General features: G+C 29.7%; 1 protein-coding gene across 8 annotated transcripts; it reads left to right on the top strand.

Annotated features, from left to right (window-relative positions):
* Positions 1–3,819: 3,819 nt before the first annotated feature.
* Positions 3,820–7,571, top strand: LOC107413226 (shugoshin-1). Of its 8 annotated transcripts, none has more exons than XM_048470963.2 (13): positions 3,823–4,103; positions 4,806–4,981; positions 5,079–5,116; positions 5,261–5,369; positions 5,503–5,526; positions 5,603–5,671; positions 5,760–5,801; positions 5,893–5,992; positions 6,082–6,139; positions 6,249–6,383; positions 6,491–6,613; positions 6,732–6,821; positions 6,968–7,571. In XM_048470963.2, the coding sequence occupies exons 1-13, from the start codon at positions 4,070–4,072 to the stop codon at positions 7,266–7,268; spliced, it is 1,299 nt and encodes a 432-aa protein (XP_048326920.2). In that variant the 5' UTR covers positions 3,823–4,069; the 3' UTR covers positions 7,269–7,571. The 8 variants fall into 8 exon arrangements, with proteins under 8 accessions (XP_060675319.1, XP_048326920.2, XP_048326924.2 ...); XM_048470964.2 differs by having other exon boundaries at positions 3,824–4,103; positions 6,735–6,821; XM_048470960.2 differs by having other exon boundaries at positions 3,828–4,103; positions 6,732–6,857.
* The last annotated feature ends 5,059 nt before the right edge of the window (positions 7,572–12,630 follow it).

Raw genomic sequence — 12,630 nt, 5'->3', positions numbered from 1 at the left:
TTGGAAGAAAGTAAAGCATAAATCATTAATATTTGGAAACAAGCATATAATAGCGTTTTCACAGGTTTAACTACTGATGTGCCAGTATAGGATAAACTTGCTATCGCATTATTTATAATTATCACAAATAAGAACCAATGAACTATTAATTAAACCATAAGAGAAAGTACTTTATATTCGTAAAAGAAATAGTGGGTAAGAGCACTATAGTATAATAATGCCTTTAAGTAAGTTCAGAAGCTTTTCAATCTAGGATACTATATTGGCTATTATGACTTCATGCTTGTGATTTTTGTGAGAGGTGTACCTTCTTTCCTATTGTGGTTAAAATTCCTTTCATATTAACTTATTAACTAATAAAAATTGCAAAATTTCCAAGGTTTGTATTCCGTTCACCAAAAAAATTCCTTTCATATGGAAATTTTACTTTCTTTATCTTAATTGGTAAATCACTTTAAACAACCAAAAATATCTAGTACCAACAACACAGTTCGAATTATATATATGTTTTTTTTTTTTTTTTTTTTATAAATTGATATATGATATTTTTATGTCAGATTTAAATGTACAATCGTACTATTTAATTAATACTCTTTTTATGCTTCATTTGCTTCAACTTTTTGTACCTTACTATATCCCTGAAAAAGCAGAGGCACCCTGCATCTCGCTGAATGTTTCTACATAAAATGTTACTAATACTGTACATCATTAATATACTCGTAATTTGTCGAAATTTCTATGTTTTAATACTTATCACTCTCTAAGTAGATTATCAAAATCACTGATATTGTAGTGATGAAATAACATTGCAAAATCATATGATTATAAATTAGAAACTTTTCCAGGTTAATTACGTTTCTGCCCATGACAAACGAAACCCTGTTTGACATTGCGAGCCTGAAGGTAACCTCAATATATGTAAGACATTTAAGAATGTTTCATCTTATAATAAAAACTTGACTTGTAGAATCCATTTGAAATTTCTCTGGATGAAAGATGCAGGGTACAAATCATTTGATTGTCGACAAGCATTTTCACAGGTTTAACAACTTCTTTGTCGGTATATAAATGATGAAATCAAGCATTTCTTTATCCTTTTACTTTTTTCTCTTTCTCTTTCTTTATGTTTTCTACTTTTTCTTTTGGTGTTTGATTAAAGCAAGTTCTGTTCTGTTAGCATTTAAAGTAAATGTAATTCATAGCTACAAGGAGTGTACGATGGATTAGTAATAGAAAAATTCTTAAAGTTAAAGTGCATGATTGGGCTCTATGAAGAAATATGCTTCTGATGAACTATTGTTTATCCATTAGATCTTTGTATTTGAACAGTGCTTTGATAGTAGCTCGTACATGTAAAAAATAAGAAACCTTGTGCATACTACTGCACATAGTGGAGTATTTTATTTGTAGAGTTGGAATGGAATAATTACTAGTGCATGGCATAACAGGTTTATCATTAAGCGCCAACTAGCCAGTTCAATTATCTCAGCTTGTAGAAGACACCCGAAAAAAATAAAGAACAAAAAACAAAAAAGTTATCACAAAAAAAAAAAAAAAAAAGAAGAAGGAAGAAGAAGAAGGAAATAGAAACTTGCATCATTTGGTGGACATTGAAGAAAATCCAATTCCGATTCCATGCATGCAGTATAAATTAGTAACTGCGTATTCAAAATTAGCTGCTTAGTTCTGTTTGAGTAAAATAACTTTCTGGGTCCAGCACCAATAAACTGGCTAGCATTATTTATAATTATTTTAAATTAGTACATGATAATATGTAATTCATTTGTTGATCGTTTTATTTATGTTTGGGTTCTGTTGTGACTCTGCATGAGTAAGTGCTTGTGTTTATGGGTATGTATACATATGTAGACACAGAGTGGACGGGTATCTAAATGATTTCTGGTTGGAGGGAAATAATTTCACTCTACTTGGACACATTCATAAAGACATGACACACAATTCATGAAAGATTCTGAACTAAACATATCAGAAAAGACGTGACGCACAATGTATTCATTAAGCATGAGGCTGTCCATTAAAGAGTCACATCTTTGGAGTAGATCCGAACATGAAGAATGAACTTGAAATACTACCAACACTTTGCCTGCGATGACTTTGGTAGCTTCCATGCTCCATTATAGACTTACTCTATGGTTATTCTTATCTTGTCCTCTTCTATCTCTTCAATTTTGAGTCAGTCTTATCTTACTTGATGCTAGCAAAGATTAAAACCCTAATATCGCTGGTAAATTTATGGTGGCAAGTGCCCCTGCCCTCCCTATGGAATTCAGTAGAAAGCTGGCTTTGTTTATATGAATATACAAAGAAATGCAGATGCCACAATATTTATATAAGAAAAAAAAAAAATACAAAGAAATGCAGATGGCATTTAGATTGTTCTTGGCCTGAGCTAGCTTTATTTGGTTTGTAGAAAGGAACTAATTTATGCTTTTGTCGTTATTTTACAGAGTAAAGTCTATAAAAGAGATATGCTATTTATAACCAGCTCTCCCTTTTATTTTATTTTTATTTATTTGTTCTTTTCTCTCCCATTTTCTGTATAATGCTTCCCTTTCCAACATATTCTTCCTTTTTTTTTTTTTTTGTGTGTGTGTGTGTGTGTGTGTGTGTGTGTGTGAAAATGTGATTTTAATTTCAAAAGATAAGATGTAGGAAGGAGATGCAAATAAAAGGGTTCTGTGAAGATTTAATCCTCAAGATCAGTGAAATGTGATGAAGTCTTTGTTGAGCTTTTAGCTGCTTGAACAGCAGCTCAAAGTCGAGGAAGAAGAGGGAGGGTTTTTTTCTGGTTTTGGTATGAGCCAATAGGCTGCTAACACAGCTTAAATGATTTATGAGGGACGACGACGTTTTGACATGCTTAAATGATTTAAGAGGTTAACTAAATCACGTGCAAGGTGTGTGAATTGTTAGCGCGGTTGTTAGAAAAAGGTTTAAATCTATTGGCCCACATCAGCAGTCTTCTCCACGTCAGCTCCAGCAACAACCTATATAACGATCTTCATCTTCTTCTTGCAGGGTCAGCTACAGAACGTAGAGATTGAGCTGGTTTTCAGGGTCTGAGAGAGAAAGTTTGAGTCTTTCATTGTTTTACCAATTATTTGAAGTGTTCTATGAGTGTATTAGTGTTTTGTTTGTGAAAACATTGAATGAGAGCTGTGAGAGGGTGTATTTGGGCATACGGGTTGGTTTTGGGCATTTCTGTGCGATTCGCCATTAAAGGACCTATTGTTTGGTTAGTTTTCTAATTCTCTATTGTACCCTCCACTATTCTTTCAGTAGTCACATGGATCATCGTAAAATACTTTTTCAAACTTTTCTAATTCCATAAAAATGTCCTTACTCTTTTTCTTTGAAAAAAAATAAAATAAAATAAAATAAGTCTATCATTTTTTATTTTGTTATATGATATTAAAATATGGGGATTTGAACCTAAAGGTTGAAGATTATAAATGCTTATCTAATATTTTTCACTCTAGATTTTTAATGTCTATTTATAATTGTTTTTTAGCTGCTTCAATGTTTATTTAAATTTAAGATTTAACGATCAATACTTTAAATTAAATTCGAAATTATAAATCCATAAAGAAAAAAAAAATCTCTATGAAGTATATAAATATATGATACAAATTTATTGCCACATTGCATTATGTTGTTATCCAAATTTCTTATTAAGGTTATAAACTACAAGAAAATCAACAATTTAAAAACATGAATAATGTATTGGTAATAAACAATAAGTAGAAATTAGGACTTCAAAAACCGCCCACCTCGTCGTTGTTTAGCTATTAGGTTCGGTGTATTATTTTAAGATTCAAAATAGGCTCGGATTCACTTCGGAGATCCGTTGGCTTTCAAAGCTCCCTCTATTCCATTTTACGATTTTACCCTCCGATGTATATTCTCTTCTATTTCCCTCATTCAATTCCCAATTTCCCATCTTCCCTCGCTCAGAAAATGAGTCGAACACTTCGCAGGCGACGCGAACTTGGAGAGAGAAGAAGCAGGTAGAGAGAGAGAGATAAAGGTTTGAGCTTGGCAATCCGCCATGGACAACGCTTCGGATAATTTCGGTCTTGGAGGTAAGCTGTTCTTGCTGTCTATCTCTCCGTTTTTCTCGAACCGAATACAAGCATATTGGGTTTTTTTTTTTTTTTTAATTAAAATTTTTTTAATTGTGATTTTTTCTGTGCTGCTTGAACTTCTAAAGTTTTCTTTGTACGTATAATTCGTTGAGTTTTATTTTTATTTTATTTTTATGATGAAACATCATTTGCAGACTGGGGATTAGCGTTGTTAAGGAGGTTAAGAATTTTGTCGAATTGCTAATTTAAAACTTAGTGCCAGTGGGTTTTTTTAGGGTTTTAAGTTCTGAGAAATTTGTTTTGGTCCCCTAGAGGTTTCAGATGTAAGGTTTTGTGGAATTTATATAGAAATTTGGAATGGGCATGAGGTTCCAATTTGGGAATGCTTTTGACCTGTTCTCTGCCCCTTTCATTAGGATTAATAGGATGGGGAAATGCTAAAGAAGGGAATGAACTTTCAGATGGAAACCAATATGGGATTTGGCTGCCTATGAATGTAGAAAGAACAGAATTTAAAATCAGGCTCTTTTGAACTGTGCCTATAGTCCGTGGAATTTCGATTGCTTAAATCTTAACATTTTATATTTTTCAATTTTCTCATCTTCTTTAGTTATCTGGGAGGCAATTTAGGGGCTTGGATTAATTTATAGGGTTTGGATAGGATTTCTTAAATAATTGAGATCATTGGTGTTGTAGCAGACATCAATAAAGGAGAGGAGATCTTAAAGAAACCTTCAACTGGAGGAGGTCCCACAAGAAAAAGGCTTATGGATATAAGCAATTTGCAGAATCAGCAATCTAACCCAGCAAACCAAGATGCAAAGCAGCAATCTGCTAAAGTTGCAACTGAGGAGTACGTTGACAAGCTCCACAAGGTTTATCTTCTTACAACTCTCTATCATGCATTGTATTTATGGTTATCTACGTTGCTAGTTTAACTTTATAAGGTTACTCTTTTGAACGTGCTTTCAGGAAAATACAATTCTGATGCAGCTTCTTGCTGACAGGAAGTATCCTTTTTTCTTTTTCAATTTGTTTTGCTTATTTACTGTTGCTCTCATTCGTTGTTGTTTATTGATTTTTATTTTTTATTTTGGTTCAAATTTTGTCGGGCCTACATTTTCTTTCTGTATTTTCTTAATATTGGTTGCCAGTAAACTTCTTGAATTGAGCCGGGTAGAGATATTAAAACTGAGAACCAATCTGGAAAAGGTACAGCAACAGAATTTGCAACTAGCCCAGGCAAACAGCCATATGCTGAGGGTAAGCACAACCTTTCATTGGTAATTTTTTAAAAATTTCAAAAATTCTTATATTTTATGGAAGCCTTGGTTTAGTTATGTTGATGTACCACCAACATTTTTCTACTGCTAATTAAAATGCTATATTTTTGCAGGAAGTTAATTCAGGTAAAGATAGGGTAAGTTTATGACTTAATTCAGGTTATATTGATACATCTCATATTCTGTGTAATGAATTTTTTCTGTCCTTGTCAGCTTTTGGTAATCCAGCATGAGCTTGCATGCAAAAGTGGGTTTCTAAAAGCAATGAAATTGGAAGCAGAGGTCAGTTTAATCAGTATTAAATTCAATCAATGAAATTTATCATATCTGATTGCATTATCTTTTTGACATTATAAACCTTGCTTTCTAGGAGAAGGTGAAAAGAGTAACATGTCAAAATGCTGCAAATGAGGTATGCAGAATGCCCAAATGGTTTATATTAAGTTTGACAATTATTCTTTTGCATTCTGTACTTTAACTTTTTTGGTTTTTACTATTTTAAGGAAGTTGCAAACAAGTATGGTGAGGCGGGTGAATCCACGCAAGCAGCTAAGGTGAATAAACCTGGTATTGCAAACCGTAGACAACAATCAAAAGCCCAATGTAATCAGCATTCTATGCAATTTGTTTATTCTTACATTCTCTTAGATGTACCAAGTTTCCGACCATTTTAACTTCTGATTTGCATGCAGCTTTAGATCCTCTCACTATTAAAGCAATCCATGTTGAAGAGATGGTTGGCAACAAAAGGTATGTTTCTGCATGTTTAATTGCTCTATGCATTTACATCATTTCAATATATTTAGGGAAATATTCAGAACCAAGGAAACTTACATGTTATTTTATGGTTTCCTAACAGGCATTGTTCAAGAAGGCAATCTGCTAGGTTTAAATCTGAAGAGCAAGAAGCTAATGAAGACTCATTTAAAATGGATGATGCTAAATTGGCTGTCTCTTCTATAGTGAACGCTAAACAAACGGTTGAAAACAAAAAGTACGTTTTTGCATGCTACTGCTTTATGCACTTGCATCGTTTTGATTTATTTTGTTAAATATTCAGAACCGAGGAAACTTACATGCTGCTATATGGTTTCAAAACAGGCGTTGTTTAAGAAGGCAATCTGCTAGGTTTAAATATGAAGAACTAGAAGCTAATGAAGACTCATTTAAAATGGATAATGCTAAATTAGCGGTCTCCCCTAAAGAAACAGTTGACAACAAAAAGTATGTTTTGCATGTTATTGCTTTATGCATTTACATCATTTCGATTTATTTCGTGGAATATTCAGAACCAAGGAAACTTACATGCTATTTTATGGTTTCCTTACGGGCATTGTTCAAGAAGGCAATCTGCTAGGTTTAAACCTGAAGAACCAGGAGTTAATGAAGACTCGTTTAAAATGGATGATGCTAATTTTGCCAACTCTCCTAGGTGCGATGATTCAGTGCATGGTGTCGACAACAAAAAGTCTGTTTTTGCATATTAAATTGCTTTATGTATTTATGTCATTTCAATTTATTTTAGGCAAATATTCAGGACCAAAGAAACTTAGATATTATTTTATGGTTTCCTAACAGTTGTTCAAGAAGGCAATGTGCTGGGTTTAAATCTGAAGAAACAGAAGCTAATGAAGATTCATTTCATATGGATGATCCTAAGTTTGCCGTCTCTCCTAGGTATGATGATTCACTGCATGGTGTTGGTCCATCGTTGCTGGGATCAGCGGTCATAAAGGAAGATGGTGGAGAAACTGCACCTATACCCGTTACTCAAGAATTTCGAAGATCATCTGTTGGAAGGCCATCACGTCGAGCAGCTGAGAAGGTTACGTCCTACAAGGAAATTCCAATCAATGTGAAGATGCGTAGAATGGAGTGAGTAACTAAAACTAGGCTTGCTTATGTTAGTAGCACAGAAAGTGATGAAGCATTTTTTTTTTCTTTTTTTTTTTTTTATCTGTATCCTGCTGTAGTCTTTTGCCTTGTGTAAAATATATTTTCTGTAATACAAGTTAAGTATATTTCTTTCTTGGATATAAGGTTGTGAGTCACTGTAAAGATTAGAGTGTCATTTAGGGTGGTTATATTTTTGTGTTGTTTATTTTGCTCCCAATTACTAACTAGGTCCTTGACTTTCACACTTTCAATTTAGAGTTTGAAATTAAACATGGTATTAGGAAAACTGAGAATGGATTCACATGAGAGCTTAGAGAAAGAGAGAGAAACATATTGCTGTCTGGTTACTAACCCAAGTTGAAGCAAAGAGATGGGCATATAAAGTAGATTAGTAGATTGATATGGAACATAAGCTTAATCATTCTTCTTGTGTTTTATATTTTAATTCACATTTTTTTAAAAAAAATTTATTACACATTTTAATTCACTTGTATGTTTGTAAGAATGTGCGACTACAGAATGCAGCAGAAGTTAAAGTCAAGCAAAAGATAAGGAAAAAGTGACCAAAATCCAAAAAAAGGTTGTTCGCTAGTCTCTATGGTTCTTGGTCATCACTACTCTTCGGATCCAAACCGCGTTAGCGCACGAATTGGACAAGGACAATGACACTTAATAAAATAATGACAACGTCTTGGAAAAACTAAAAAGATGATTAATCGGTGTTGATAGTGAGTTTATTATTAACTTTTTTATTCGCTTTTGCATTTTCTTACGAGATTAAATTGCATCAGCAGCTGGAGTAATCTGTTTACCAACTTACCACGTCAATTTGTAAATAAAGTTGGTGCATGTAACCTTATTCTTTACATAGTGATCCATAAAAGTTGGAAAAAAAAATATATATATATTAGTCTAAAAATGTTAGCTAGATGGCTAAATAGGAGGGTATTAACCTATTTTTGATTTTAGGATTTTTTAAAACCAAAAAAAATAAACACATTTAAGATTGATAATTTTGACGTTTTAGTTACAAAATCATGTGATGGAAGATAGACAATTAATAGTAAAATTCAACAAATAACTTGAAGAAATCTATCATCTTTCAAACCAAAAGAAAATATTATTTTCAAGCCTCAATTAAAGGAAAATCGTAACCTATATTTATATTTACATAATAACAAAATCATGTGATGGAAGATTGACAAGTAATAGTAAAATTCAACAATTAACTCTTGGAGAAGAAATCTATCATCTTTCAAACCAAAAGAAAATATTATTTTCAGGCCTCAATTAAAGGAAAATCGTAACCTATATTTATATTTACATAATAACAAAATCATGTGATGGAAGATTGACAATTAATAGCAAAATTCAACAATTAACTCTTGGAGAAGAAATCTATCATCTTTCAAACCAAAAGAAAATATTATTTTCAAGCCTCAATTAAAGGAAAATCGTAACCTATATTTATATTTACATAATAACAAAATCATGTGATGGAACATTGACAATTAATAGTAAAATTCAAAAATTAACTCTTGGAGAAGAAATCTATCATCTTTCAAACCAAAAGAAAATATTATTTTCAAGCCTCAATAAAAGGAAAATCGTAGCCTATATTTATATTTACATAATAAGATGCAAGGTATACAATATATTTTTGATGTGGTATATAATATATAGGTTTAATTGCTGATTGATGCCCTAAAATTTTAGCAAATTAAATTTTAAAATTTGAAATTACTTAAATTGAATTTTATAATTTTAAATTATTATAAATTAGTCTAATTGATCAATGGTATTAATTTTGCTGTTTGATAACATTAGCATACTAATATCACGCTGACATCATAATTTGTTTCAAGTAAAAAAATTTTTAAAAATAATTTTTTTATTTTCCTATTTTATATTTATGGTTTTTTTTTTGAAAATTATATTTGGTCATATTTTATTTAAACTAAAACACCAAAGAAATTAAGTAGTTTTGAACTTAAATTAGTCCAAAAATAATACTTTAAAATAAAATTGGAATTTTGATCTAATAAAAATATATTTATTAGACCAAAACTTAAATAAAACAATTTTAATAGAAAATTAATAATAATTTTTTATGCCCAAACCATAAAAAAAAAAAGTCTAGAATAGAAAAAATAAAAATTAGACCAAAAATTAGATAAATAAAAATAAATTTTATTTTTTGTGGTTTTTATTTTATTTTGGTCAAATAAGAAAATGACAGTAAATTTACTTATACTCATTTGTGAATCATTAGATTTTATAAGAAATGAACAACCATAGAAAAATTGAAAATAGAATGAATCACTTTTGCTTAAAAAAAAAATAACAATCTAAAAATAATAAAAATAAATTATTAGATTAAATAAAAAAATTAGTAATAATAAATTGATTTTTATTTTTTATATAATACCAAAATAAAAAAAAAGCATAGAAATTAAAATTTATTTATTTTTGTCTAATTTTTATTTTTTTATGATTTGGGCATAAAAAATTATTACAAATTTTTGGTCTAAAATTATTTAATTTAATTTTTGGTCTAATAAAAATATTTTTACCAGAGCAAAAATTCTATTTAAGTTGTCTAATTTTAAGTTTAATTTTTATTTTTGCAATTTCGGTCTTTTTTTTTTCAGTTTAGACATAAAAAGATATTATTAATTTTTGATCTAATAAAATTTTTCTTATTAAACCAAAAATTCCAATTTTATTTTTATTTTTATTTTTATGGTTCAATTTTAGATCGAAAAACATTTACTCTCTTTGAAATTTTAATTTAAATGAAATAAGAATGGATAGAATTTTTTAAATAAAAAAATTATAAATATAAAATGAAAAAAGATATTATTAAATAATATGATGTCAACATGCTGACATCATCTAAAGGTAATATTACCATCATTAATTGGACTGATTCATATCAAATTTGCAACTTTATAATTCAATTTGAACAATTTTAAGTTTTAATTTATATAATTATGAAACTTTAAAATACTAATAAGTAATTAACCTAATATATGTTTTTAGTAAATGGTATATAATATATATTGTGTGCGCATATGTGTGGATTTGTGAATAATTTTTTTTTTGTTTTTTTTTTTTTTTTTTTTGACGCAATGCGTGAATAACTGAATTTTGTTGAATGGAGAAATTGAGCACAATGTGCATGAAAAAATGCATCATCATGGAATGAAGATGTAGGAGGACCCACACGTAATGCCATGGCATGGGATTTAGCTGATGTGAACGGGTCAAAATTGGAAACCGCTTTAGCCTAGGCCTCTGTATAAGGATAAAATATGCTACCAAAAAGAGGGTCCTTGACGACCCTACCATTATCTTCTTTTGCCCAATTGTCTTTTCGTAGAAAATTTTGGTTTCTACAACTTTATGTTTTTATGTGAAAGAGGAGAACAGAAAATGGAAGCAAAGGTGCATATGGTCTCAAGTTTCATGTATCAATTGGCATTAAAAAAACAATTTTTTTAATCAATATTTATTTAAATTATAAAATATAGAATCCGTTTGAGAGTAATTTTTAAGAATCATTTTAAAAGATTTTAGAAATCATTTGGAATGATTTTTCAAAAATCACTTAATTGATACTTTTCTAGAATCACAAAATATGTAATTCTTTAAAAACAAAATCACTTTCTAATAATTTTATTTTATTTTTTATTATCAAATATTATATGAAATGTTTTTATAATTTTAAAAGTGATTTTAACACTTTCAAAATTATTCACAAACAGCCACTTATATATGCTCATTTACATATATATATATATATATATTTGAAACATATAAACAGTTTGAATGATATTGAACGCATGGCCTTCATAATGATTGAATAGAAAAATCTGGACAAAAAGAATTGAATGATCAAATTCTGGCCAGCCCTTTTTGTTTTGTAATTTCTTTCCTCTTTTTTGTTGATTGTTGACGATGATAAAAAAAAAAAAAGTCTTTGCTTGCTTTGGACTTTTCAAAATTAATGTATGCCCTTAATTAGAAATGATCATATGTTAATCATTTTTGAAGGGGTAGTTTTGTTATGGTAATAATTTTTTTTTTTTTTGGCTCAATATAGTAATAATGTTACTACCGGTCAATTAAGTTCTATAATTACTTTTCCTTTCTTTTCTTTCTTTTTATTTTAGAATATGAAGTCATGATTAAATAATGGTTTGTCCATTGCCCAACTGGAAATTAAAACTCCTGACCCAAACCAGAAAAAAAAATAATAATAATATCAATTTGAGTATGCTTGATGTGTTGAAATAGACTGATTCCAAAAGTTGAATTTTCATTTTATTTATATTTTTTTTTTAACATTCCCCCTTAAATATAGATCCATCTCTTTTGGACTTCTCTGGATCCTTACAAATATAGGCCCATCTCTTTTAGACTTTTCTGGTCCTTACATTTGTTTTTTTATTTTGGATGGAGTCGTTAAGTTTTGAACCCAAAAACTCTTAAATCTCTAGCTCTGATATCAAGTTGAAATACTACTGATCCCAAAAACTTAAGCTGATGGGAGGTAGATTTTTATTTTATTTATATTTTTCTCTAACAAATGACATATATATTAAAATAAAATCATTTGTTAGTAAAAATCCTTGAATTTACGAAACAGTTAGTAAAGGGACAATATGAATGATCCATGTGATACTCAATTCAATATATATATAGGGTAGTTTTATGGTGTGGTCCATCCGTATACGGATCTACACCAAAGTCGATGTTTAAAACAAAAAAAAAAAAAAAAAAGTCAGCTTTGCTCTGTGTACGTAACAGCAAAACCGATGTTTTTTTTTTTTAAAAAAATCAACTTTGATGTGGTCCGCACCATAGCCTCCTATATATATATATCTATGTGTATATATATATATATATATATATATATAAATAAGAGACCAACCAAAGAGCGTATTTCGGTGGAAATAGAGAAATAAATCTGAATTTTGATATTGCAAAGCCCGACTTGTATAAGTAACATGAAGTCCCCTATTACAACTTAGCAATTTGGAATTTGGAAGTGATATATCCTTTTAAGTGTAATATTTATTTAAGATAGTGTCAAAATGATTAAAAAAAAAAAGAAAAAGAAAAAATGGAATAAATTCTACTTGACAATTTCCATTCGGTTCATTAATGTATTAATTGCATGAGAGATTTGTATTTCCTTCAAAGACTTCAGATTTAAATATCACAATTTCTAGTTTCAAGACGAGTGCAAAATGGCACATAGTTGAAGAGGTTAATTAACAAAACCAATTAACACTTCTTTCAAAAAAGAAAAAAAGAAAAAAAAAACTAATTAACATTAG

This window comes from Ziziphus jujuba, chromosome 8 (genome assembly GCF_031755915.1).
Source record: "Ziziphus jujuba cultivar Dongzao chromosome 8, ASM3175591v1".
NCBI lineage: Eukaryota > Viridiplantae > Streptophyta > Magnoliopsida > Rosales > Rhamnaceae > Ziziphus > Ziziphus jujuba.
This window is presented reverse-complemented; position numbering and strand designations above follow the sequence as displayed.

Excerpts from the sequence above, each read along its gene's own strand:
- LOC107413226 (XM_048470960.2), top strand. The coding sequence starts at position 4,070 with ATGGACAACGCTTCGGATAATTTCGGTCTTGGAG. Across the intron at positions 4,104-4,805 it reads GGATAATTTCGGTCTTGGAG|ACATCAATAAAGGAGAGGAG; the intron begins GTAAGCTGTTCT and ends GTGTTGTAGCAG. Across the intron at positions 5,672-5,759 it reads CAATGAAATTGGAAGCAGAG|GAGAAGGTGAAAAGAGTAAC; the intron begins GTCAGTTTAATC and ends CTTGCTTTCTAG.